The 25,709-nt window shown below is 41.2% G+C and overlaps 1 protein-coding gene across 1 annotated transcript in view; it reads right to left on the reverse strand.

The window, feature by feature from the left end:
* Positions 1-23,009, reverse strand: part of LOC120980025 (mucin-2-like) — a 144,030-nt gene extending 121,021 nt beyond the window's left edge. Inside the window, exons 1-9 of the mRNA XM_040408890.1 lie at positions 22,934-23,009; positions 22,513-22,774; positions 18,556-18,670; positions 15,131-15,221; positions 10,968-11,083; positions 10,446-10,662; positions 6,724-6,849; positions 4,989-5,106; positions 4,097-4,235 (exon numbers count right to left, since the gene is read on the reverse strand). Of these exons, the coding sequence (XP_040264824.1) occupies positions 4,097-4,235; positions 4,989-5,106; positions 6,724-6,849; positions 10,446-10,662; positions 10,968-11,083; positions 15,131-15,221; positions 18,556-18,670; positions 22,513-22,774; positions 22,934-23,009 (1,260 nt within the window). The remainder of the gene's footprint in view (positions 1-4,096; positions 4,236-4,988; positions 5,107-6,723; positions 6,850-10,445; positions 10,663-10,967; positions 11,084-15,130; positions 15,222-18,555; positions 18,671-22,512; positions 22,775-22,933) is intronic.
* Between the last annotated feature and the right edge of the window lie 2,700 nt (positions 23,010-25,709).

Here is a 25,709-nt window from a genome sequence, read left to right on the forward strand (position 1 = left end):
TGTGGCCCATTAATAAATACATTAAAAACCCCTAATTGACATTGCAGATAACGTCATTTAGTAAACGTTTGTCTAAGGGTAGTGTTACACATAGCCTCCCATGGTAGTTTGTACAATATAGATTTTTGACCCAAAGCAAGAAGTGGATCCAGCAGGAAGGAGAGATATAGGTCCCTTCTTTATATTTTCCATTTTTTCCTAACCCACTTCTGGATTTTGCTCAAAAAATTCCATCAAAAACTGCCACAAAAACCTGAGTGTGATTAGATTAGAGGTTTCACTGGAATTCAATTATTCTTTTTTCATTAGTCCCATATTACTATTTATTAAGCAAGCCTACAGATCTTACGAGATGATATAAACCATCCATGAGATTGTCCCGTGGTTAGAAAGCATAAATTTGAACAATGCCATGAAATGACTTAAATTGAATGTGTCATTAAATGACCCACTGTTTAAATCAAGGTTTTATGTTAAACATATTTTTTTTAATTTTTGCTAACATTTTAAATTTTTTATATCAATATCCTAAAATCCTGCAGTTTTCACACTGATCACTAAGCGTCGCTACTGCAGTTTTATACCTATTACAAGTTGGATTAGAATGACAGAGATAGCCTACTCTCACATCAGTGTTTAGGCATTCTGGCTTTGAGATCAGAGGATCTAAAAACCTGGCCAAAACGGTTCCATTTAGGACCAATGTATTGTGAATGGGGTATGCTCCATTTAGGATGCATCAGTATGCATTCTGTTCCACTAGCATTCCATTTTGTGACTGGACACAGAACCGCTGCAAGCTGTGGTTTAGTATCCGGTCATCAAAACGGAACAAACCGGATCCGTCACTAAAATCAAAATGAGTAAATGGCACCGGATCCGGTAACCGTCACCCATTGACTTACATTGTTTTTACTGACGGATCCAGTTTGTTCCATTTCAATTTAACACAACTGCATCTTAACGGAACGGATGCATCCTGATGTGTTAAATCAAACAGTTTTGGTCCAGTTTTGAGATCCTCTGCCGGATCTCAAAACCGGAAGCCAAAGCACAGATGTGAAACAGAGAGGCCACAGAGCACATCTAGAAAACTCTCCCATATAAATCAATGAGGTTCTCTTCTGTCCACTGTGTCTATGTGCGGTACTCCAGAACCAACACCTGCAAAGTGTTGATTTCGTACATTACTAAAATGATTCATGCTTTCTTTTATGCTTTGGATGTTTTCTTAAAAGCTGTCTATAGGTGCCACTATTTAGTTAATTGTGCCCTGACTCAGCAGAGGGAACTAGCTTTCCCCTCTGAGGGAGGGTCTTTCTAGTAAGTATTGCATCAGCCAGTTCAGTTTATTTCTGCCTGCCATACAGGGCAGATGCTAAAAGATTGGTTTGGGCTTTGCTTGTGAGAGAATCAGATGCCTATGAACCTGTGTGAAGCTGTAGGCAAGAAAGGAGACTATTTCTCCAGAAGATACAGCATTCCTATGAAGGAGAGAATCCTTGAGGGAAGGAAAAATGGATGTCCAAACCCTGTCTATGCAAAGCCATGCATATTAGCAAGGTATATGCTTATTATTGCTATAGACTTTGCTGCTTGTGGAAGGATTAACAATTAAATAGCACCTTTCGTACCAATATCATGGATTGGACAACAGTTTGTAGGATTTTCACCCTTCTGTGGGAACTGCAATACTTATATTTCAGAGTTTTGCATGCCTGTGATCATTTTGGAAAGGTTGCAAAGTGTTTAGAAGGAGCTCATTGACTACCACTCCTATTATCATCATTATTGCCCTTTGTCAATATACAGTGTTTGTGAAGAGACTGCGCTGCACTTGCCTTGGAGCTGTGTTTTGATATCGTTGGATGTTCCACAAGTCCTCTTCTGAACTTTAGTAAAAAGTTTATTTTTCATCTGGCCTGGTTACTGACTCCAGCACCATTCACCAACTACAGCACCTACATCTCCTGCCTTGTACCCGTACAACACCAAGGGCACCCCAAGTACCACCAGACAGAGGCCCCAACATAGGAGTGTCCACTGAGAGAAGGAAGAGTGCACCCTCCTATCTAGGGCTGCAACGAGTACTCGATTAAATAGAGTAATTCAACACAAAAAATTGTTTTGCATCGAGGATTCGTTTGTGTCACGTGACAACGGAGCGGGAGTGAAGCGCTTGCTATTACTTCCACTCTTTGGTCTCCTGCTGGCCATCAATGCGCTGGGAATACTCACCTTTCCAGCAGGGGGCCTCCGGACACTCCACAGCATCTCCATGGTCCCATGCTGCACTGACCTCCTGACATATGCACACCGTGACCTGACGCGCTGTGTGACGTCAAGCCCAAAGCAGCGCAGAAAGATGGAGTGTCGGCGGCGCCCCTGCTGGAAACGTAACTTGGTGACACCAAAAGGGTGGGGGCGTGACTAAGGCTGGGTGCCCGGAGTGCACAGCGTCATAGCAACCAATGACTCTGCGCTCTCTGGGTGTCAGGAGGAGGGCAGGCTGGGATTTCACGGACCGTGTGTCCGTGGTTTAACTGAAGTGTGGCCCGGCCTTAGGGGAGAAAAAAGACAATGCAACAGCACTCTGCAAACCAGATAAAGTACAATAATGCCATAGTCACAAAAAACATTCAAGTGCTAATGCTACGCTTATTTATAAAGCGAGATGTTTGGCAACTGCATTTTGTACAAAACCATTTGAGCCCGTCTGCCAAATGTCAAGGCGATCTCTGTAAGACGGGAACCTAACACTAAATACTACCTGTTATGCGCCATAATGGCCACCATAAAGTATAGGAAGTGTTGGTTCCACATGCATGCTGGGTCCACTCTGCCTTTTACCATTTTTGGTGCCATAAAGGCCTCCATTACTTCCAGGGGATGCAGGTACCAACATGCATGCCGAGCCCACTCCATACCTCTCCTGGCGCCAGACGGCTTCCAATGAATGTAGTGAGAGCAGGCCACAGCTTTATACTGAAACTAATTAAAATCAGCCTATGGGGCAGACAGGCTAATCAGGAGTGCACGACTCGCTGGAGAGATGGACTTAGGGGAGAGATGGCACAAGGGGAGCAGAGACTATGACACAAGGGGGAGAGAGACGATGGCACAAGGGGGAGAGATGATGGCACAAGGGGGAGAGATCATGGCACAAGTAGGGAGAGATCATGGCACAAGGGGGAGTGGAGCTGATGGCACTGGGTGGGGAGAGCTGAAGGCACTGTGGGAGTGGAGCTGATGGCACTGGGTGGGGGAGAGCCGATGGCACTGGGTGGGGAGATCTGAAGGCGCTGTGGGAGTGGAGCTGATGGCACTGGGTGGGGGAGAGCTGAAGGCACTGGGTTGGGGAGAGCCAATGGCACTGGGTGGGGAGAGCTGAAGGCGCTGGGGGAGTGGAGCTGATGGCACTGGGGGAGTGGAGCTGATGGCACTGGGGTGGGGGAGAGCTGATGGCACTGGGTGGGGAGAGCTGAAGGCACTGGGGGAACGGAGCTGATGGCACTGGGGGGAGCTGATGGCACTGGGGGATAGTGGAGCTGATGGCACTGGGGGGAGCTGATGGCACTGGGGGATAGTGGAGCTGATGGCACTGGGGGGAACTGATGCACTTGGGCTGATCACACAGGGGGGAACAAAGGGTGTTGGGGACTGATGGCAGGGGGTCTGATGAGTTTTTATAAAGGAAAACAGTCTATTAATTCATTTTTTCTTATTAGATTACTCGATTAATCGTAAAAATAATCGGTAGAATATTCGATTGCTAAAATATTCGTTAGCTGCAGCCCAACTCCTATCACTGGCCCTAGGGGGCATTGGTGTGAGGATTGCCACTGTGCATGATTATTTCAGCCAGAGCTACTACAACTCCCATCCTCTGCTCCTCCTGGGCTTGCGGCATATGGTGCATGGTGGTTGCTGTAAAGCATATCTCTAAATGCTGTAACAACTGCTCATGCAAGACAGCCACCCCAGTAATCATGCTCAGAAATAAAATAAAAAGGCTATTAACATAAAATAATAACAGATCAGAAAAAATGACGTGTGTCACTATCTGCTTTTGACATTCCCTTTAACTACATCTTACCTTCATCAGCGCATAGTAACAGTTCCCATGGAAAGTATATGTCTTCCCATCAAAAGTAGTAAAATGGGCTCCACCTTCAACTGAGCAAACTTTCGGACAGGGGAGATCTGTGCAGTTCCATCTTCCGGCAACACAGTCACTGCAATAGAAAATGCTGTCAATCGAATCTCCAGGATACCCACCAGAGACCACTGCCCATGATGTAAAAATCACTCTAAAGGGGCTTTCTGAATTTATGTAAACTAATATTAACTACTGCATGATGATAAGTTATGCAACTTTCTAATACATTTCAATTCCTAACCAGGCTCTATGCTTGCTGGCAATGAATGAAAACATCATTGTTCATATCCAGAGGCTGAAAGCTGATATTGATCATATCCGACTAAAGGGCCTATTACACGGAGCGAATATCGTACACATTCTCGTGCATCCTCAGCACTCCCTCAGTGCGCCTGCGCCGATGACGTCTTCTCTTTCGGTGATGTCATCGGCGCAGGCGCACTGAGGGAGTTCTGAGGAGGCGAGCCTCCTCATCTCAGAGCACCTGCACCGAATGAACACAGGCGCGCGATTTTTGAAATGCTGACAGGGCTGGCCGGAGGAGGAGATCGCGGCTCCTCCTCAACACGATGAGGGGGCGGTTTTTTGCGGCGGCTACCAGCAAGTAGGCGCCCTACTTGCTGGTAGAGACCTAATTTACATATTATAAAAGTTCGTTTTTATAAGAAACTGCTGAAGGAAAGTAAGTAAGACCATTATATTTTCATATATCGCAGGATAAGAAATTTAACTAGCCCCAAAAAGAAAATGACTTTAGTGGGGTGACAGAAGCCCTTTAACCACTGAATGACAATATCACAACTGGGATTGTGAAGTTTTCATGACTTACCATTTGGCACAATCATTTTGAATTGACTCTCCTGGGGCATAGAGTTTCCCTTGGTGTTTGCAATGGCACTCATCAACTGGTAGGCAGCCCCTGTTAGTGTAATCATCCTGCACCGTACCTGAGGTGATTTAAAAGAAAGTACAGTAATTTTGACTCTTGAGAAGGTTGTGCAGTGCTATAATATTGATGACCCATCCTCAGGATAGATCATCTATATTAGGTTTACTTCCCCCCCCCCCCCAAACAATCAGATGTTTGAAGGGGGTTGTGGGGTGCTTGTGAGCCAGGAGTCGGGTCCCCACCAGTCTGATCTTGATGACTTATCCTGAAGATAGATCTTCAATATCATCACCCTGCATAACCCCTTTAACCCATTATCATGATTTATATATATTTTTTAAATGTGTCCTCGTGGTAAAGCAGCACACGGGAAGCAATAATGATTAACACTTTCATACTGCATAGGGGATTGTAGCCAAGCCTTCTGTCTGGAAGATTTCCCAATGGAAACCTCAGTGGCATGTGTCTAACAGATCCCACTACATGGCATCCACTCCACTAGGAAAAAATGCATATGGTATACATTTTGAAGTGGATGGCTCTGTATGGAATAGTGTACTTTGTTGTGCTATTCCATGCACTAACTCAGTAACTTTTTGTAGCATAATGGGGGCCTATGGGTCCATTTCACAAATAAGCTAGGAGCTTTTTCACAACACACACTTTCTCCATAATTCTGTTACAAGAAGATATTAATTTTTGTGTCAATCTGCACAGGAAATTGTTTTTCCCAGGGGCCTTTCAGGCAGACCTTTCAAGGTGGTTGGACCTGCGGAGGGAATAATATTTGCCTTATTCCCGCTGCTGGGTTTCAGCTCCTTCGCTCCCCCACCATTGCTGTAGATCTCTGGTCTCTGTCAACATCCTGTTTGACGCGGGTTACGTGGCCTCTGCAGCCAGTGACTGGCCACAACAGTGACATGTCCCCCATGCCTGATGGGACTCAGTGACATCACACATGGTGGACACATCACTACTGTGGCCAGTCATACTTACCTAATCCCACCGCTGGCTTCCGCCTCCACCACCTCTCTCCAGATCTCTGGTCTGCAGCAGTCAACATCTAGTTTGATGTGGGAAGACCAAAGATCTGCAGCAGCAGTGGGGAAACGAAAGAGTTGGAACTGAGTTGCAGGGATCAGGTAAGTATGAGTCCCTCTGGCCAACCTGGGAGGTCTGTCCGAAAGGTCACCAGGTGTGAACAAGCGTTTTAATATTATAGATCACAGAATGGACAGAAACATCATACATTAAGGGGTAGATTGCTGCAGAAGTTTCAGTGACTGAAAAACCTATTGAATACATCTGAGTGAGGCTTTTTTCTATAGCATGTGCATGGGCGTCTGCAAGACCAGTTCAGATAAATAGCACAATTGCAGAAATTTCTACAAGAAATCTTCTGTGTATGAATTCTGCTTAATGCCATTCCTCTGATCCCAGCATGCATGGAAAGCAAGTAGCACCTCATAGAGAACTAGGTGGTACCTAGTGAGGCATGTTTTAGTAGTCTAAGAAGTTCTCCAAAAGAATTCGTTTTCCAAAGGCGCTCCGAAAAATCAAAGGTGGAATCTGATTGATTGTTATGGACAACTAAGCCAGTTTTCCTTTGCACCAGTTTTGATAAATCTCCCCCACCTTTTTTTAGTGATAGATGTATTCAGACAACGTGACTCACCCGCAGGACAGAAGCAGCCATCCATGTAATGCTCCTCACACAGACTGTGTACCTCTTGGTGGGAACAGGAATTTGTACAAGGTGAGGCGCTTTCTTGATAGACCATATTAGCAGGACATTTCTTAGCTTGGAAATACACAGAAATGTTGTCAATAAACCACTGTAATTATAAAAATGCTGAAAACCTACATATACAGTTTACATAACATTTCTTAGAAACAGCTGCAACTACAAACAATAGTGGAAGTTCATAGTTTGCCGATATGATAAAGGGGTTGTGCAGTCAGGATATTGATGATCCCTCGAATAGCTTTTTGAAGGGGTAGCGGCGCTCATGCCAGCACTGCATCCTTTTCAATGCTTACCTGCACAGTGTATAGATTATAGCGGTGGTGTAAGTGTAATTACAACTGCTCATTCCATTCAAGTGAACAGGAGAGGAATCTGTAAATACACTTCGCCGCCGCTACATTCTAGACCACATGCAGGTGAACACTGAAGAGGACACAATGCTTGCACGAGCGCCACTAGTACCCTTACAACAGCTGATCGGCAGTTGGACCTGTGCCAATCTGATATTGATGACATATTCTGAGGATGGGTCATCAGTACACTGACACTGTTCAACTCTTTAGGGACTCTTTGTGGCTTGCCATGAAACACCTGGTAAATGAACTCTGTGAGGATGACCAAGTGGGAATACCATAGACCAATTCACAGCCTACTCAAAGACTATGCTATTGTAGATAGTGCTCATGTCAACAAACTGATACCCCGCCACTTCTCCCTCTTCTTTTCATGTGTCTGTCTTTCAGTAAAGCTGTGGCCCTTTTCCCTTGTTCCCTCAGCCCCTATCACTTGTCTGTTTCTTATTGATATATAATATATATTGCAGCCAGGCTCATCTATCCATCCAACCGCTACACTGACGCTACTAGTCTGTGCCAATCACTTCACTGGTTGCCCATCTACCACAGAATACAGTTAAAACTTCTCACCCTCACTCACAAAGCTCTCCACAGTGCTGCACCTCCATATATCTCCTCCCTCATCTCCATCTATCACCCTACTCGTGCTCTCCGTTCTGATAGCGACCTAAGATTAATAACCTCCATAATTCGTACCTCTTACTCCCATCTTCAAGACTTTTCTCGAGATGCACCTACTCTCTGGAATACTCTGCCCCGGAATACTAGGTCAATTCACAACTTCTCCACCTTCATACATGCCTTAAAAACACATCTTTCCAGGCAGGCTTATCAAGCTACCTAAAATGACATTTCCCAGACTAAACCTTTCCCCAACCAACTCCTCTGGCCTAAACTCGATCCTCTAGTAGTCCCAAACCGGAAGCAGATCGGCGGGCACCACTCCTGTCAGTTCAATAATGGCTCAAATCCTACTTATCACAATCAACTACAGTATGTGTCACCCCCAATTCCTCATAGATTGTAAGCTCTTGCGAGCAGGGCCCTGACTCCTAGTGTTTCAGTTGCATATTATCCAGTTAGTTTTGTTTCATACATGAACCCTATGAATTTGTAAAGCGCTGCGGAACATGGTGGCGCTATATAAATACATTTTATTATTATTACTATTATTAATATACAAACCGGATTCCAAAAAAGTTGGGACACTAAACAAATTGTGAATAAAAACTGAATGCAATGATGTGGAGATGGCAAATGTCAATATTTTATTTGTAATAGAACGTAGATGACAGATCAAACGTTTAATCCGAGTAAATGTATCATTTTAAAGGAAAAATACGTTGATTCCAATTTTCACGGTGTCAACAAATCCCAAAAAAGTTGGGACAAGTAGCAATAAGAGGCTGGAAAAAGTAAATTTGAGCATAACGAAGAGCTGGAAGACCAATTAACACTAATTAGGTCAATTGGCAACATGATTGGGTATAAAAAGAGCTTCTCAGAGTGGCAGTGTCTCTCAGAAGCCAAGATGGGTAGAGGATCACCAATTCCCACAATGTTGCGCAGAAAGATAGTGGAGCAATATCAGAAAGGTGTTACCCAGCGAAAAATTGCAAAGACTTTGCATCTATCATCATCAACTGTGCATAACATCATCCGAAGATTCAGAGAATCTGGAACAATCTCTGTGCGTAAGGGTCAAGGCCGTAAAACCATACTGGATGCCCGTGATCTCCGGGCCCTTAAACAACACTGCACCGCAAACAGGAATGCTACTGTAAAGCAAATCACAGAATGGGCTCAGGAATACTTCCAGAAACCATTGTCAGTGAACACAATCCACCGTGCCATCCGCCGTTGCCAGCTGAAACTCTACAGTGCAAAGAAGAAGCCATTTCTAAGCAAGATCCACAAGCTCAGGCGTTTTCACTGGGCCAGGGATCATTTAAAATGGAGTGTGGCAAAATGGAAGACTGTTCTGTGGTCAGACGAGTCACGATTCGAAGTTCTTTTTGGAAATCTGGGACGCCATGTCATCCGGACCAAAGAGGACAAGGACAACCCAAGTTGTTATCAACGCTCAGTTCAGAAGCCTGCATCTCTGATGGTATGGGGTTGCATGAGTGCGTGTGGCATGGGCAGCTTGCATGTCTGGAAAGGCACCATCAATGCAGAAAAATATATTCAGGTTCTAGAACAACATATGCTCCCATCCAGACGTCATCTCTTTCAGGGAAGACCCTGCATTTTTCAACAAGATAATGCCAGACCACATTCTGCATCAATCACAACATCATGGCTGCGTAGGAGAAGGATCCGGGTACTGAAATGGCCAGTCTGCAGTCCAGATCTTTCACCTATAGAGAACATTTGGCGCATCATAAAGAGGAAGGTGCAACAAAGAAGGCCCAAGACGATTGAACAGTTAGAGGCCTGTATTAGACAAGAATAGGAGAGCATTCCTATTTCTAAACTTGAGAAACTGGTCTCCTCGGTCCCCAGACGTCTGTTGAGTGTTGTAAGAAGAAGGGGAGATGCCACACAGTGGTGAAAATGGCCTTGTCCCAACTTTTTGGGGATTTGTTGACACACCATCAAATTCTGATTCAACATATTTTTCCCTTAAAATGGTACATTTTCTCAGTTTAAACTTTTGTTCCGTGATTTATGTTCTATTCTGAATAAAATATTAGAAGTTGGCACCTCCACATCATTGCATTCAGTTTTTATTCACGATTTGTATAGTGTCCCAACTTTTTTGGAATCCGGCTTGTATATAATATATTAATATATAATTGAATTTCAGTGTAGCGCAGTGTATCATATATATAGTGCAGTTTCCTTCACCCTTCTGTAAGATATATAGCCTAGGATGCATGTAATATTTGTACTATGTTACAGTCTGCTCTGTGTCACAATATGTATTGTATACATCTGACAACTGATTATAAATAAAGTTGTTGTTTTTTTAAAACAAATTACTGGGTTTGGAGGGAGGAGACACAAGGTTTGCACTGGTAGTGTAGGAAGGTGAATGAGGCCAGGGCCTGTTAAACGTGGACCATGTGGTGGACACCATGGGAGCAAAGGAACCACACTTCCACCTTTACTTGCATTTCTAGTGGTTGGTTTGCCTGGTCCTTTAGATGTGTGTGAGGTGGTATCTGTGCATCTTGCTCTGTTAGCATGGTCATTTAGATGAGTGCGGAGCCATATTTGTGCATCTAAGCTTCTAGCTTTATGTTTTTCACCTAAATTGTATCTGTCTTATCTAATATATGAAATGCTTACGACAAAAGTTCTTAGTTCTCCAGTTTCCCGGGCGTCCGCCAGCATGAGAGCATTGTCTGGAATACTCAGAGATGGTACTACACAGGCAGAAGTAGTCTTGGGATTGGTCACAGGAGCACATGTCAATCATACAGGCCTGGATGTAGGCTTCCAGATTCAGAACGTTCATACAGTCAGAGAACACAGCTTGGACTAGATGTTCCTCACATACAGAGAGCTAAAGGGAAGATAATATTGTACAAAATACCAAACTGATGACAAAAATCTTTGACATACTATAGTTATGATTTCATGTATGATCCAGTCGTCTGTTCTCTCATATGGAACCAAAGTCATCACAGATATTTATAGTAGCCGTCCATTCTTACACACTTGATAAATCAATATATTTTATGCTCCTTTATATCATTCTATGTGGGAGTTTTTGTATCTAATGGTTTGATCTACAGGGTGATTTCCAGTCTTGTCTCTTCTTTTCTGTCTTCTTCATGTCATCTGGTGTGTTCAGTGTCACATACTTACATATTTAGAACAATGTGTTGGGTTTATAATTTCAGTGTCATCTGTGTCCTTACACACTTCATTTGGATCATTCACATTCTGCTGATTTCCAAAATTTATCGGACTGAGAATTTTGTCTGAGTGGGAGATAATAATATTAGATAGAAGGTGAATACATAATGGAGAGACAGAGAGACACACAGAGACGAGGCTGCAATTTCTAGTGAGTGTGATATCTCATCCCAGGGCTGGGTTCCCAGATACTCCGCTCAGTACTACCATACAATGTCCTCCATGCTGCTGCTTCTGACTTTCTGTGTGATGTGTATGGGAGACATCGTAGCAGCTTTATGTATGGGAAAACTGACAATTATAGATGTGTAAAGGTCAGAAATAGTGTTATTTCTGAGGTACATACACTGGACAGCTTATTCTGAAGGTGAACATACACTTTAAGAAACCATTAGAAAATCTAAACATCACAAAGATAATGATCATGAACATATACAGTGTGGGCCACAAATTTTTTTTTTCCCTTGAGTCATTTGTATGGAATAATGGATAATGGAATACGGACCTACTTACCCGTTTGAAGAGATGTAGGAATTAGTCTCATGAGCAACTAATCAAAGTTGTGCCTGTCAAGTTCAGGAACACCTTCTTCAACACCACTTGTTCCATATTCCGAACATGCATGTCAATTTGCCATTTCAGTTTGAAAACTTTCTGAGGATTCGTTTCTTAACCCCTAGCCTTAACATTCCCACAGATTAAAGTCGCACCCCATTAGGTCTGATGACTGTGGAGGCCCTGTATAGCATCGCTGACTGGAGATCAGACAGAAAACCCTCCCCTGATTAACCTCTCAGCTATTCCACCATACTCGGAAATGAATCCTCTGGCATTCTATCGGCATTCCAACTGCTGCTATTTTTTATCCTATGCAATGTGGATGTTTTGAATGCGTTTCTAATAAAGACTATTGAGTTTTAGACCACAAGTGTCAGAGGATTCATTTGGAGTATGGTGGAATAGTTGGACTGGACTGACACAGTTTTCTCCAATTTCCCTGAGAGCACAGTGGACACTCCAATCTGTGGGGTACCGCATACAGGGAGAGTGCAAGTTTACACACTACTCCTTTTTTTCCTTTCTTTTGTATAATGCTGCAGAGATATCTGCATTTGTATTCTTATTCAAATGAGAAGTTCGAGCACCAGAGGGCAGGGATGAATCCTTTGAGCACTTCTTTGTAACACCCCTGTGCTCTGCACACTCCCCCTCCACTTGATTGGCAGGGCTAGATATCAGCATTCTGAGGGCAGAGTGTCCTACTATCTACATATCATATACTCTATGTACAATAGCTTCACCACACTGAGATCTGCTCAGAAAGCTGATATACTTGTTACTGCTTTATTCACAGGCACAATATATGATAATAAAGACATTAGCAATATGTGATAGCTTATAAGTTTTGTTGAGTGAATAGAGCTTCAGATCATCGAACCAAAGTCGATTTGGTCAAACACTTCGATTTTAATCCTGTCTCCGTACAGCATTAAAATGTATTGCCTCATTGGAGCCAAACTTAATTTCAGCCAAAGTCGTGCGAGACTTCGATGAATAAATTCGGTATTCATTTCTGCATCTTTAAAAACATTTAAAATTAGGAATCTGAAGTTGGGTTTGGTACCAGATGGTACCTCAGTACCAAACCCGACTTCAGATTCCTGATTTTAAATGTTTTCAACATGCAGAAATGAATATCGAATTAATTCACCGAAGTCTCGAGCAACTTTGGCTTAAACTAAGTTTGGCTACAATGAACGGAGACAGGTCTCTGACAGGCTTACAACAAAGTGTTTGAAGGAAGCGACTTCGGATCGATGAAGCATAGAAAAAAAAAACATCTCTGTGGAAAGGCTATAGCTCAGTGATAAGTGGGTTTTGTATGTCGAGATCCCAGGTTTGAATCTTGGTAGAGACTTGAAGGTTTTTTTCTTCCACATTTAACCTATAATAATAGTCTACGGGGCACATTTATTAAGACCGGTGTTTTAGACACCGGTCTTAATAACCCCTATACCTGGCGGTGGATTTACTAGACTTATGAAGAGGCGCCGGACTCTAGATAACTTCGGCGGGTCCTCCGCCACATCTAAATGTAAGACAGCTTTTTTGTTGTCTTACATTTAGACCATTTTCTATGTCTAAAACAGGCGTGCTCACTCCACACCCACTTTTTTGGACCTGGCGCAAGCGAAGAGAAGTTGCAGATTGTGGCGCAAAGGACCCTTGCACGCAATCTGCACCAGAAATATGCCTAAATTAGGTGTATTTCTGTTTGATAAATGACCCCCTATATCCTTATCATATTGAGAATAATGTTTTTAGGCTTAAAAAGCTAATAAATATTGCTGGTTTCTTTATAATCCTATATTAAGCCTGTGAATAAACCAGTAATAGTTTTCAGGTTTCTAAGCAAAAAAAAAACACTATTCTCAATATAGTAAGGCCTTTTATTGCTATTTTTATGATTATATATTATTTATTATAGAATAGCCTTTTATTACATGTTAAATGAGAGAAAGAAAAAAATAACAGAAAAAAATAGTTTATTTACCGCAAGTCTCTCCATGACTTGAACTTGGGATTTGTATATACAATATAAGCACTTACCACCAAACTATAACATTACTACATAGAGATGCATGTTTTTCTATGCTTATAAGCTAACACATTTTACTAGTATCTTTATAATCATATATTGCGCTTGTGAATACAGCAGTGTGTGTGTTAGCTTTCTGAGCAGATCTCAGTGTGGTGAAGCTATAGTACATAGAGTATATGATATGTACATTCTAGGACACAGCTCTGCCCTCAGTATGACATCTAGCCCTGTCAATCAAGTGGAGGGGGAGTGTGCAGAGGACAGGGGGTGTCACATAGCAGTGCTCAAAGGATTCAGCTCCGCCTCCTGGTGCTCCAATTGCTCATTTGCATATGAATAAAAACGCAGATATCTCTGCAGCTATCTAGCATACAGACAAAAGAAAGGTACAGTTTTAATCAGCATGATCAACCCTACCAGGCAGTATGTCTGATTTAATAGGGTTGATCCTGGTGACAGCTTTAAAATGCTCTGGTAAAATCAAAGCTGATCTCTGATTGGTTGCTATGGGCAACAATGACAGCCTTACTTTAAAACAGTTTTGATGAAGGAGATCCAATAAGCATTATCCTGTGCAAACCACATGAGGGAAACAGGCGTCTGGTCTTTGTGGCCCAACCTGTATGATGCCTCATACACTGAATGCATTATGACTTCTAGAACATCAGTTGATTGTGACTTCTTCTTCAAACCTTATTATGTTCCACCATTCATTTAGGTTTTTACTACCCTGATACAGATAAGGCTGGGTTCACATTACGTAGAGCTGTTCAACTGATGTCCAAAAACGTATACAGACAGATGCCAACAAAAGGACATCCATTTGTATCCATTTTACACATACTTCTGTGTTAAGAAAAAGCATACATACAAAAGCAGAGTCTGCTATGCTTTGGTAAAAGGACAATGACAGAAGACGTCTATATAAAACACATAGACGTCTATATAAAACAGAAGCATTATGTGAGCCTTAGTAAATTATAAACCATTGAGCAAACACTAACAAAAATAATAATAATAAAAATAAAAAATCAGCAGTTTTCGTAATCTGATCTTTTCCTTTGATCCTATATTTTTCTCATGTTCCAATTAAAACTGAGAAAATGATAATGAAACTTAAATATTTAAAGGAGATCATTCATGCCCCCCCCCCCCCCCTTCCTCCTGTGTCTGGCTATTGGACAACTGGTTTCAGCGGGAGCGTCCCCCACTGCTCTGTCTGCTGTAGAATACAAAACAATAAGCCCCGCCCTTTGGCTAAGCACCACCTCTCAGTCATTAACCCCTGTGCTCTCTGCAGGATTTCTACAAGACTGTTTGTTTCGAGGACATGCAGGAAATCCTGAAGACTGACAAACACTCTGGGTCAGTTTATCTCTATTTTACTTGTATTATTCACTCCTAGGTTTTGCGCTCCTTTAATACTTTTATGGACAATAGCTCAATATGTAGTAGATAATGATAAGTAATATTGAATGTTTCATTGAGACATTTTTCCTAACCCACTTACCCCCTGAGAGAAATTCATTTTTTGTGGGATCTCCATTATAATCCCCACATAGGCCACAAGTATGATTGAGGAACCTTGGGTCCAACTCCACCTGAAGAAGAAAGATACATGGTTACTTAAAATTGTGTTCAAAATATTATACATCAAAGCAGATTTTTTGTGCCGTTGTCAGTTGCAGGCCTTGGTGCTGGAACGGAGCTCATCGTCCACTGTTCCACATAAAAAGACACCAGTATTATAAACAGTACCTAGCATATAAGGGCCCTTTAGGGGCATTAGCGTCTAGGAGCTTCAAGTTACTCATCCTTAAAGCAAATCTGTTACCAGCGACATCCCTATCGAACCATTTGCATTGACACAAAGCTGTGGTTCACCCAATTAAAATGCTGTTTTTCTTTTGGTGATCTGAGGCTCCCCATTATACTTTTTCTTAATATGCAAATTAGGCCTGCAATGCGGGCGTCACCATTGCTCTTCTTGCACCCAAGCTCCATTTATTTCTGTGGCCAGCCCTTCCCTGACTACTTTGATTGACAGGGCAAGGCAGTGGCAAAGCAGCCAGAGAGGGGCTGGCCATCAAAATAAGTGGAGCTTGGGTGCAACAAGAGCAATGGTGACACCGTCGTTGCACCAAATACCTAATTTGTATATTAAGAAAAACAATCATAATTTGGGAACATAGCCTCAGATCACCAAAAGAAAAACAGCGTTTTAATCAGGTGAACCACAGCTACAGTGGAATGAAAAAGTCTACACACCCCTGTTAAAATGTCAGGTTTCTGTGATGTAAAAAAATGAGACAAAGATAAATCATTTCAGAACTTTTCCCACCTTGAATGTGACCTATAAACTGTACAACTCAATTGAAAAACAAACTGAATTCTTTTAGGAAGAGGGAAGAAAAAATATAAAAATAAAATAATATGGTTGCATAAGTGTGTAAACCCTTAAACTAATACTTTGTTGAAGCACCTTTTGATTTTATTACAGCACTCAGTCTTTTTGGGTATGAGTCTATCAGCATGGCACATTTTGACTTGGCAAGATTTGCCCACTCTTCTTTGCAAAAACAATCCAAATCTGTCAGATTGCAAGGGCATCTCCTGTGCACAGCCCTCTTCAGATCACCCCACAGATCGGATTCAGGTCTGGGCTCTGGCTGGGCCATTCCAAAACTTTAATCTTCTTCTGGTGAAGCCATTCCTTTGTTGATTTGGATGTATGCTTTGGGTCGTTGTCATGCTGAAAGATGAAGTTCCTCTTCATGTTCAGCTTTCTAGCAGAAGCCTGAAGGTTTTGTGCCAATATTGATGACAGGTATTTGGAACTGTTCATAATTCCCTCTAGCTTAACTAAGGCCCCAGTTCCAGCTGAAGAAAAACAGCCCCTTGGCATTATGCTGCCACCACCATGCTTCACTGTGGGTATGTTGTCCTTTTGGTGATGTGCAGTGTTGTTTTTGGGCCAAACATATCTTTTGGAATTATGGCCAAAAAGTTCAACCTTGGCTTCATTAGACCATAACACCTTTTCCCACATGCTTTTGGGAGACTTCAGATGTGTTTTTGCAAAATGTAGCCTGGCTTGGATGTTTTTCTTCGTAAGAAAAGGCTTTCGTCTTGCCACTCTACCCCATAGCCCAGACATTTGAAGAATACTGGAGATTGTTGTCACATGTACCACACAGCCAGTACTTGCCAGATATTCCTGCAGCTCCTTTAATGTTGCTGTAGGCCTCTTGGTAGCCTCCCAGACCAGTTTTCTTCTCTTCTTTTCATCAATTTTGGAGGGACATCCAGTTCTTGGTAATGTCACTGTTGTGCCATATTTTCTCCACTTGATGATGACTGTCTTCACTGTGTTCCATGGTATAACTAATGCCTTGGAAATTCTTTTGTGCCCTTCTCCTGACTGATACCTTTTAACAATGAGATCCCTCTGATGTTTTTTTGAAGCTCTCTGTGGACCATGGCTTTTGCTGTGGGATGCGACTAAGAAAATTTCAGGAAAGACCAACTGGAGCAGCTGAACTTTATTTGGGGTTAATCAGAGGCACTTTAAATGATGGCAGGTGTATGCTGACTCCTATTTAACATGATTTTGAATGTGATTGCTTAATTCTGAACACAGCTACATCCCCAGTTATAAGAGGGTGTGCACACTTATGCAGCCACATTATTTTATTTATTCTTTCTTCCCTCAACCTAAAAGATTTCAGTTTGTTTTTCAATTAAGCTGTACAATTTAGGCTATTTTCACACTAGCGTTCTGCTGTCCGCTCGTGAGCTCCGTTTGAAGGGGCTCACGAGCGGATCAGAACGCTTCCGTCCAGCCCTGATGCAGTCTGAATGGATGCGGATCCGCTCAGACTGCATCAGTCTGGCGGCGTTCAGCCTCCGCTCCGCTCGCCTCCGCACGGCCAGGCGGACAGCTGAACGCTGCTTGCAGCGTTCGGGTGTCCGCCTGGCCGTGCGGAGGCGTGCGGATCCGTCCAGACTTACAATGTAAGTCAATGGGAACGGATCCGCTTGAAGATGATACCATATGGCTCAATCTTCAAGCGGATCCGTCCCCCATTGACTTTACATTGAAAGTCTGAACGGATCCGCTCAGGCTACTTTCGCACTTAGAAATTTTTCTAAGTTATTAATGCAGACGGATCCGTACTGAACGGAGCCTCCGTCTGCATTAATATGATCAGATCCGTTCAGAACGGATCCGATCAAGCGCTAGTGTGAAAGTAGCCTTATAGGTCACATTAAAGGTGGAAAAAGTTCTGAAATGATTTATCTTTGTCTCATTTTTTTACATCACAGAAACCTGACATTTTAACAGGGGTGTGTAGACTTTTTATATCCACCGTAGCTGTGGTTCACCTGATTAAAATGCTGTTTTTCTTTTGGTGATCTGAGGCAAACAGTTTGACAGAGAGGTCGGTGATTACCTTTAAAAGGCTAAACCTTCTACCTGTAATAGGAAGCGTGAAATTTGTGGACAGACATTTCATGACTGTATTGGAGATATGAGTGGATTTGGCTCTTTGGAAATGACAAGTATACCTGGAAGAGTTGAAAGAAAATAGATAAAAGGCCACTTAGTAACAAAACAAGTTACTATCACATAAATTATGTATTTGGTATCAAGAACCCTGTAGACACAATCAGAAGTGAGAACTACAGATTAGTGAAACTCTGTTTTACAGCATTTTGCCCACTGGAGAATTTCCTATTACAGAGCCGTACTTCCGACATGTGTAGCAACTGAGGCTGAAATAAGGATTTATATTCAGCATTTCAGCCTCCACTGTATTTTAGATTCTATACACGACTAAACAAATTTTGCCTTCTTAAATTAGCTCATTTCTAGTTGGGACATTTTGGAGACAAATTATTCATAAATAGTGGTACTTCTTAATAATAGCTCACCATGATAGCATCTTCTCTGTTCCACATGAGGGTCAAGCCAACCTTTGTGTACATCTTAAAATAGCCATCGTTTTCATGCATGAGAATACCAAATCTGTAGAAAGGTGTCCTGACACTGAAAAGTAATCATTAAGCTGTAAATTCAAGATGTTTTATACATAAGTTATGCTTCTTAAAGGGGTTCCACCATAAAATGTACACTTCCATTTAGCACTCCATCAGTCCCATAGAAATGAATGGAATGAACACTTGCACTGTCGCGTGTATTGTTGGGGTTCCAATGGTCAGAAGCCCATATTAAAGAGGACCTTTCATCTGTTTAGCCCTAGTATAATTAGAGTCTTACCTTATAGGGCAGCCCCCACTGATGTCATTGCACTTTTTTTTTTCCCCCGTTGATTTCGGCGCCTTATATTCTAATTAGCCGACTTGGTTATACTAGGCGGAGACTGGAGCACTTCTCTTCTCCCTGGCTGTGAGCGCATCCAATCAGAGCGCACCGCTCACAGCCAGGGAGGAGCTCTTTGAAAAAAAAAAAAAAGTGTGATGACATCAGTAGGGGCCGCCCTATAAGGTAAGACCCTAATTAGAATAGGGTTAAAGAGATAAAAAGTCCTCTTTAATCACCTATCCTGTAGATAGATCATAAATATTTTTCATGGGATAACCCCATTTAAGTTCAGAATCTAAAAATAAAGTTGTTTTAAACAAAACGTCTCTGGGAATTAATCAGATCTGCTAATCTAGAACCTTCTAGTGCGAGTGGTGGAGTGGAGAAGCACAGCCTAAACAAAAACATTGTTACAATTTCTATCATAGACTTTTATAGACCTTCAATGTAAGTATAATGGAATGAATAAGCAGTTTTTCAAGTTATAAACAAGTCTTTAGACTTGTGGGGGAGATATATCAAGACTGGTATATCCATCTGCCAGTCTTGATCTCCCTGCATTGGTGTGAGAGTTTCCGAATTAATTAAGAGGCAGAAGCCACGCACCAGAAACGGAATTCTATGCCAGCTACAGGCTGGTGTAGACTTCAGCTATAACTTACGCCACTTTCTTGCAAAAGTTATAGTAAATGCAGCAGGTGGCACGAAGCCTCACCTACTTCCGTCAATCCCTGCCCTGGAAAAGTGGCGAGAAGTATTATGGCACGCACCATAATGTGCAACTTTTTTTACTCCACAATAATGGCATAATTAGCTTAATAAATGTCCCTCAATGTGTCTGAATTTTTTCCTCCAAAGTTTTGCATAGGTAGAAAGTCATACAGTCTCTCAGTATTAGCTGGCTGTGCATTAACCCTTTCCACAATGCAGTGCAGCTATAGTGTAATAACAGTGCAAATGAACAGGATATATTGCAATAGACATATAAATGCAGTTCAACAATAAGAAACATTATAAGTGCACTCAACATCACAGTGACAGTGCAAGTTAACCCTTCAAAGTGCAATAAAGGTATTTAGATGCTGCCAGAAATATGTATACTTACCAACACTGCTGTTGGTAAATTTGGGGCATATAAGTCTAGTCATGGGAACGTCCCAACTCCCATAAGAATAATTACCCATTTATGGCAGAGGCTTACGTAACCCCTGGCTATTTTCTGACTGGGACAGCCTGAGACTGCCAGAACTGTCTCTGAAAATTTGGAACAGTCCATAATTGTGGACTGTTGGCAAGTACTATATGTATATACAGTCAATCAATGTGTGTTGGCATGGGGAGTTCTGGCAGCAGTTAAACAACCTTTTATAGGAAAATACTGACAAATCATGGAAAACTATATGTTCCTGAGCTCAATAGACAATTCTGGGAAAAGACGATTTATCAGTTAAAATCTATAGATAAGATATTAAAAAGAAAATCTGAGAATTGATTTTCCTTGAATGCATGAGTACAAGATGTTTTGCATGATCATCACTATGAGGAGAACAGTATTGGGTTGCTATGCAATGCTGGGGAAAATAATCCAGAGGATAAGGGGAATAAAAGCATGGGACAATTCCAGCAACTTCTCAGGTGTCCTGAGACAATAGTTATTTTAAGAATATAAAACCGATTAAATTATTCTTTGCCAAATAACCGTGTAATGCTGCCCCATATCAAGAAGCTTTAAGGGGAAATTAAGAGATCATGAAATCTAATCACTGAATTATTGTAGGAATGTAGATCAAGACTACAAAAACAGTTGTATTCAAGATTATGGAAAATTATGGTAAATGTTCTCCTATCAAAAACAGCACTATGAATTAACTCTTTAGGCAGTCCAGACTCTAGCACTGCTGGCTATTAGTGTGTATATGAGTATTTTTATGACCAAAAATCCCATCTCATAATCATTTTCAGACACTATCTTAGGCTCTAGGCTTTCAAACTTTATTCCCTTCGATTGTTGGCCTTTAGACGCCATTGTATTAAAAGTGAATACAGGGCTATTTCCCTAATATTAGTAAACTAATAAGTTACTAAGAAAGTCAACTATGTTACACAGTTGGGGCTGGAAAAATGGAAGAGATGAAGAACATCCAATAGTGTGGGCATAAAGGTGCCTGTACATCTATGGTAATGTGACGTAAAGCCAAGACTCTCATGACAAGACCACACAAGGTTTTACCATGAGTTGCTACAATTTTGGAAAGGCGAAGTTCATGGTTATAATGTGTTTCACCTATACAAGCCACATGCCCAAGAACCACATTGCAAAAACAAGGGGCCAGATTTATCATTAGCTCAAGTCAGAATAATGGAGTGAAAAAGTCGCAAAAAAATTCGCAAACGCTAAAACTGCACACAAATTTGCGACATTTTTCTGCTCTGCACAATGCTCGCCAGTTTTCTGAAAGTGGGCGTGTTTTCTTATGTAAATGAATCTCTAGACAGATTTACTATTGGGACTATTAAAAAAGTCGCAAAAAAATGCGCAATTTCTCTCCAGTGAGGACCATGCTTATTTTATGAGACTTTTTAATAGAACATGCGACTTTTTTGTAAAAACGTGCGACTTTTTCATAAAGATGTACGACTTTTGTAAAGCTGCTTACTGACGGATAAACTGCTACCGTCAAACCACATTTATTACAGTCTTAAAGGGCCGATCATAAATCTGACTTGGCTAAAACTGACTTTAGCCATATGTGAAAGTGGAGTGAGCTGTCAGAGTAATGATAAATCTGGCCCATAGTATTTATTCCTAGAATAAATGCAATTGTGCTACAGTAGTTCCATATATAGCTTGGTCAGGTTTCCTCATTCAGTTTTGAACGCCAAATTCAGAAGTGAATTACAAAAAAGAGGAGTAGTATCTGTCATATACACTTTCTCTCGTTTTATGATTCACTCCTGATTTTGACTTCGAAAACTGCATCCAGGAACCTGAACGCGTGGACGTAACCTTTGCGGTTTTGCCAATCTTGAAAGTTATCCCCTATCAACTAAATAAGGGATATCCAATAGATTGGTGAGGTAAGGTTCATATATTGCATTATCGATCCATGTGATATACAGAAAATCCATTTTGTGGTGTCTATAAACTTCCATGTGCCTACAATGTTCCTCCATACAGAATTCCAGAAAAAAATAAAAAATATGCTCCTCTGAATTACATTCTGGAGGCATTCCACAGAGGTGTGATATGGTGGCAAATAGAGTACCTAAGGAGCCTCAACATGGACTCACATGTGTGACTATATAGGCATCCTACTTCAACTTGAACCAGAAATGTGTCAGTGTACAGTTCATTGTGTCTCCCAGCATCTCCTCGCAAAAATATTAACTTGAAATCCACAATAGAAGAGGTATGATAGAGCCCCTCTGTTTTTGCTTCCACTACCACTTCCAATTTTCGTTAACCCATGGTATGAACCCTCCTCCATAAAAGGTTTTATAAAGAAAACCAAACAACCAACCAACTAAACACATGAAAGATGTGAACATTATAAACTTTGACTCACATAGCTCCATTCAGCACCACTAAGTTACTCTTAATCTGAAGAGTCACATCTTTGATGGTGATGGTGATCTTGTCTATAAACGGATGACCATTGACCAATGACCGATGAATATGGACAGAGAATTCTTGATAGGAGTCTTGGCAATGTGAGGCCAAGTTGTAGCTGCAGACGCCAGAAAACTGGTAAAAACCACCATCAAAAGTCTTAAAATGATAGTTCCCCCAGGTACTGCAGACATAATGACCATGATTACGGATTCGACCTGTTGAGTCACAAATTGTTAGAACTGTTAATATATTAGGACAGTCCAAGTTTACTATATATAATCATACTGTTAAGATGAGAGTTCTGCATACAGAGACACAAAGGAGAAAACTGTAATGTACATTAGTAGGTATATTATAGACTTTGAGATACTTGCCTGTTATCTCATCAATGGCTCTTGAGAACCCCAAAGTCAGACAAAACAACCACAAGCTTGCAGTCCTATACTCCATTGTCTATGCTGTTGTGAAGGAAGCTCAATAGTATTAGTGATATTCACACCAAGAATTTTATAGGATTAGGCAGTGTTTGGTGACATCACACCGGGGAGACAGAATATTTAATCTCTACAATTGAGATAAACATTCCTTTTTTCTAATATTAAGCTATTTGGGAGGGATTTTAAAGAAAGATATGCATTCTTGTGAAAGGCCAAGCAACACTTTATACTAAGCTCAGTATCAGCTATCCCCATGTCAAATGATAAGGAATTCTGAGTAGCACACAATAATCTAGTTATGATAGATACCGTGGGTAGATAGATTTTTCACGATTCAGTTTGACAGCCATTTGGAAACACAGCTACAAATTTGGGAACTACTTACCGCATGTATTGCAATATGATCTGGGGGAAAGGGTGGGACGGTTCTAGGAAAGGACTAGTTACCTGAAGGACTATCTTACCTTGCCACTCCAGTAAGATATAGCTTGTCAAAAACTAATGTATTTACAACTTGGGTAAATTCACAGCAAAAAAAAAATCCACCATCAGAAAATGAATACACCTTAGAAAAAGTAGGTTAAAATATATATCTTAATTAAAAAATATTTATCATACATCCCTGTCTCATTATAGGTTGGATGTAGTAACAGTAATGCAGTGGTTAAAAGTGCACCAACCCAACTGGTTGCTCAGGTTGGCTCCATTACAACCAAAAAATACCAGCCAGATAAAAAACTGTGTGATAAAGGCCAAAAGCCTGTCATTATCTAATGTTGATTGGGTCTAGGATAGTCAAAGGCTGTAATACAAATATCCCTACTGGCCTAGGATAACTAAGAGGCAGCTTCCCTGGTGGTCTAAGTACTTAAAGGGCAATGCCAACTTTCTGGGTAGTGTAAGGCTAGTTTCACACTAGCGTTTGAGAGTTCTCTGGATCCGGCATTTCCGAAAGCTACCCGAATGTGCGACTATAATGGGGACTGGTGGAGATCTGGGCACAAGGAGGCAAATATGCAGAGAATCAACCGGACAAATACCGCTGCACGCAGCAGTTTTAGTCCAGTCGATTCTCAGTATATTTGCCAGGTTGCAGACAGATTTCTGCTAGTCCCCATTATAGTCAATGGGGCAAGCAGGCGTCTTCCATGAATGTCGGATCCAGAGAGCTCTGGCAATCTGTTCTTTGCTGAAAGAGCCTGTCAGAGGTTTAATGTCGGTGTCCCTGATTCTCTTTGACAATATGGGCTTAATGTCAAGTTTCAAGGAGGTCTAGGGCAGGTGCTATATACAATTGTTTTTGGTTGTCTACAGCAGGAGTTAATGTCAGCATCACTGGTGGTCTAGTAATAGGGATGCCTACAGCACTCCAGTGCTAGCAGTGGGGACAGTATTAATGTCAGTAGACTTTGACTAGCACAGTTATGGGGTATAGAACATTTTGATGCTCCATGGTTCCTCTTCATAGCATAGATGTGTAATTTTATTATTCAAAATGTCGTGGAATATGCATAAGACAAAAACTATATTGAGTAGTAAATTTCTTGTTTTCAGACATACATTACGAAAAAAAACATATAAAGAGGGAGGTGGGGGTTTCCAAAGGTATTGAATCGGTCCTTCTATATCAATCGTATGAACTGGGGCAGCTATAGAAGGCACAGAGATAACAGTCACATGTAGCCCCCATGCCACATAAGAAGACACCAAGTATTATAAATGGTACATAAGGGCTTGTTCACACAACCATATGGCTTTTTCAGTTTTTTGCGTTCTGTTTTTCACGGATCCGTTGTTCCGTTTTTTGTTTCCGTTGTGTTTCCGTTTCTGTTCCGTTTTTCCGTATGGTATATACAGTATACAGTAATTACATAGAAAAATTGGGCTGGGCATAAAATTTTCAATAGATGGTTCCACAAAAACGGAACGGATACGGAGGACATACGGATGCATTTCTGTATGTGTTCAGTTTTTTTTTGCAGACCCATTGACTTGAATGGAGCCACGGAACATGATTTGCGGACAATAATAGGACAAGACTCAAAATGTAGCGGAAATGCGGACATACGGAAACGGAATGCTCAAGGAGTACATTCCGTTTTTTTGGCGGAAAGCAAAAAACATTAAAAACGTTAGTGTGAACAAAGCCCTAACTGTGATATTATGAAAAAATATCTGTACTTTGTTAGCCAGTAAATAGAAGAAAAATATTATATTCCTCAGCGATTGATTCCTCTTAATGGCTAACTGAAAAGATGACACAATCGCAAGCTTTGAGTACCGAGCCACTTTTCACCTTAAATCCCAGGCCGATTTTTGCAAATCAGACATGCGTCACTTTATGTGCTAATAACTTTGGAAAGCATTTACTTATCCAAGCCATTCTGAGTTTTCTCGTGACACATTGTACATCATGACAGTCATAAATTTGAGTCAATATATTACACCTTTATTTATGAAAAAATCCCAAATTTACCAAAAAATTTTAAAACTTCACAATTTTCTTAATTTGAACTTCTCTACTCTTAAGACAGATAGCAATACTTCATAAAATAGTTACAAATTAACATTCCCCATATGTCTACTTTATGTTGACATCATTTTGTAAATGTCATTTTATTTTTTAGGACGTTAGAAGGCTTCAAATTTTAGAAGCAATTTTTCTAATTTTCACCAAAATTTCCAAAACCATTTTTTTAAGCACCAATTCAGT

Source organism: Bufo bufo, chromosome 10 (assembly GCF_905171765.1).
Source record: "Bufo bufo chromosome 10, aBufBuf1.1, whole genome shotgun sequence".
Lineage (NCBI taxonomy): Eukaryota > Metazoa > Chordata > Amphibia > Anura > Bufonidae > Bufo > Bufo bufo.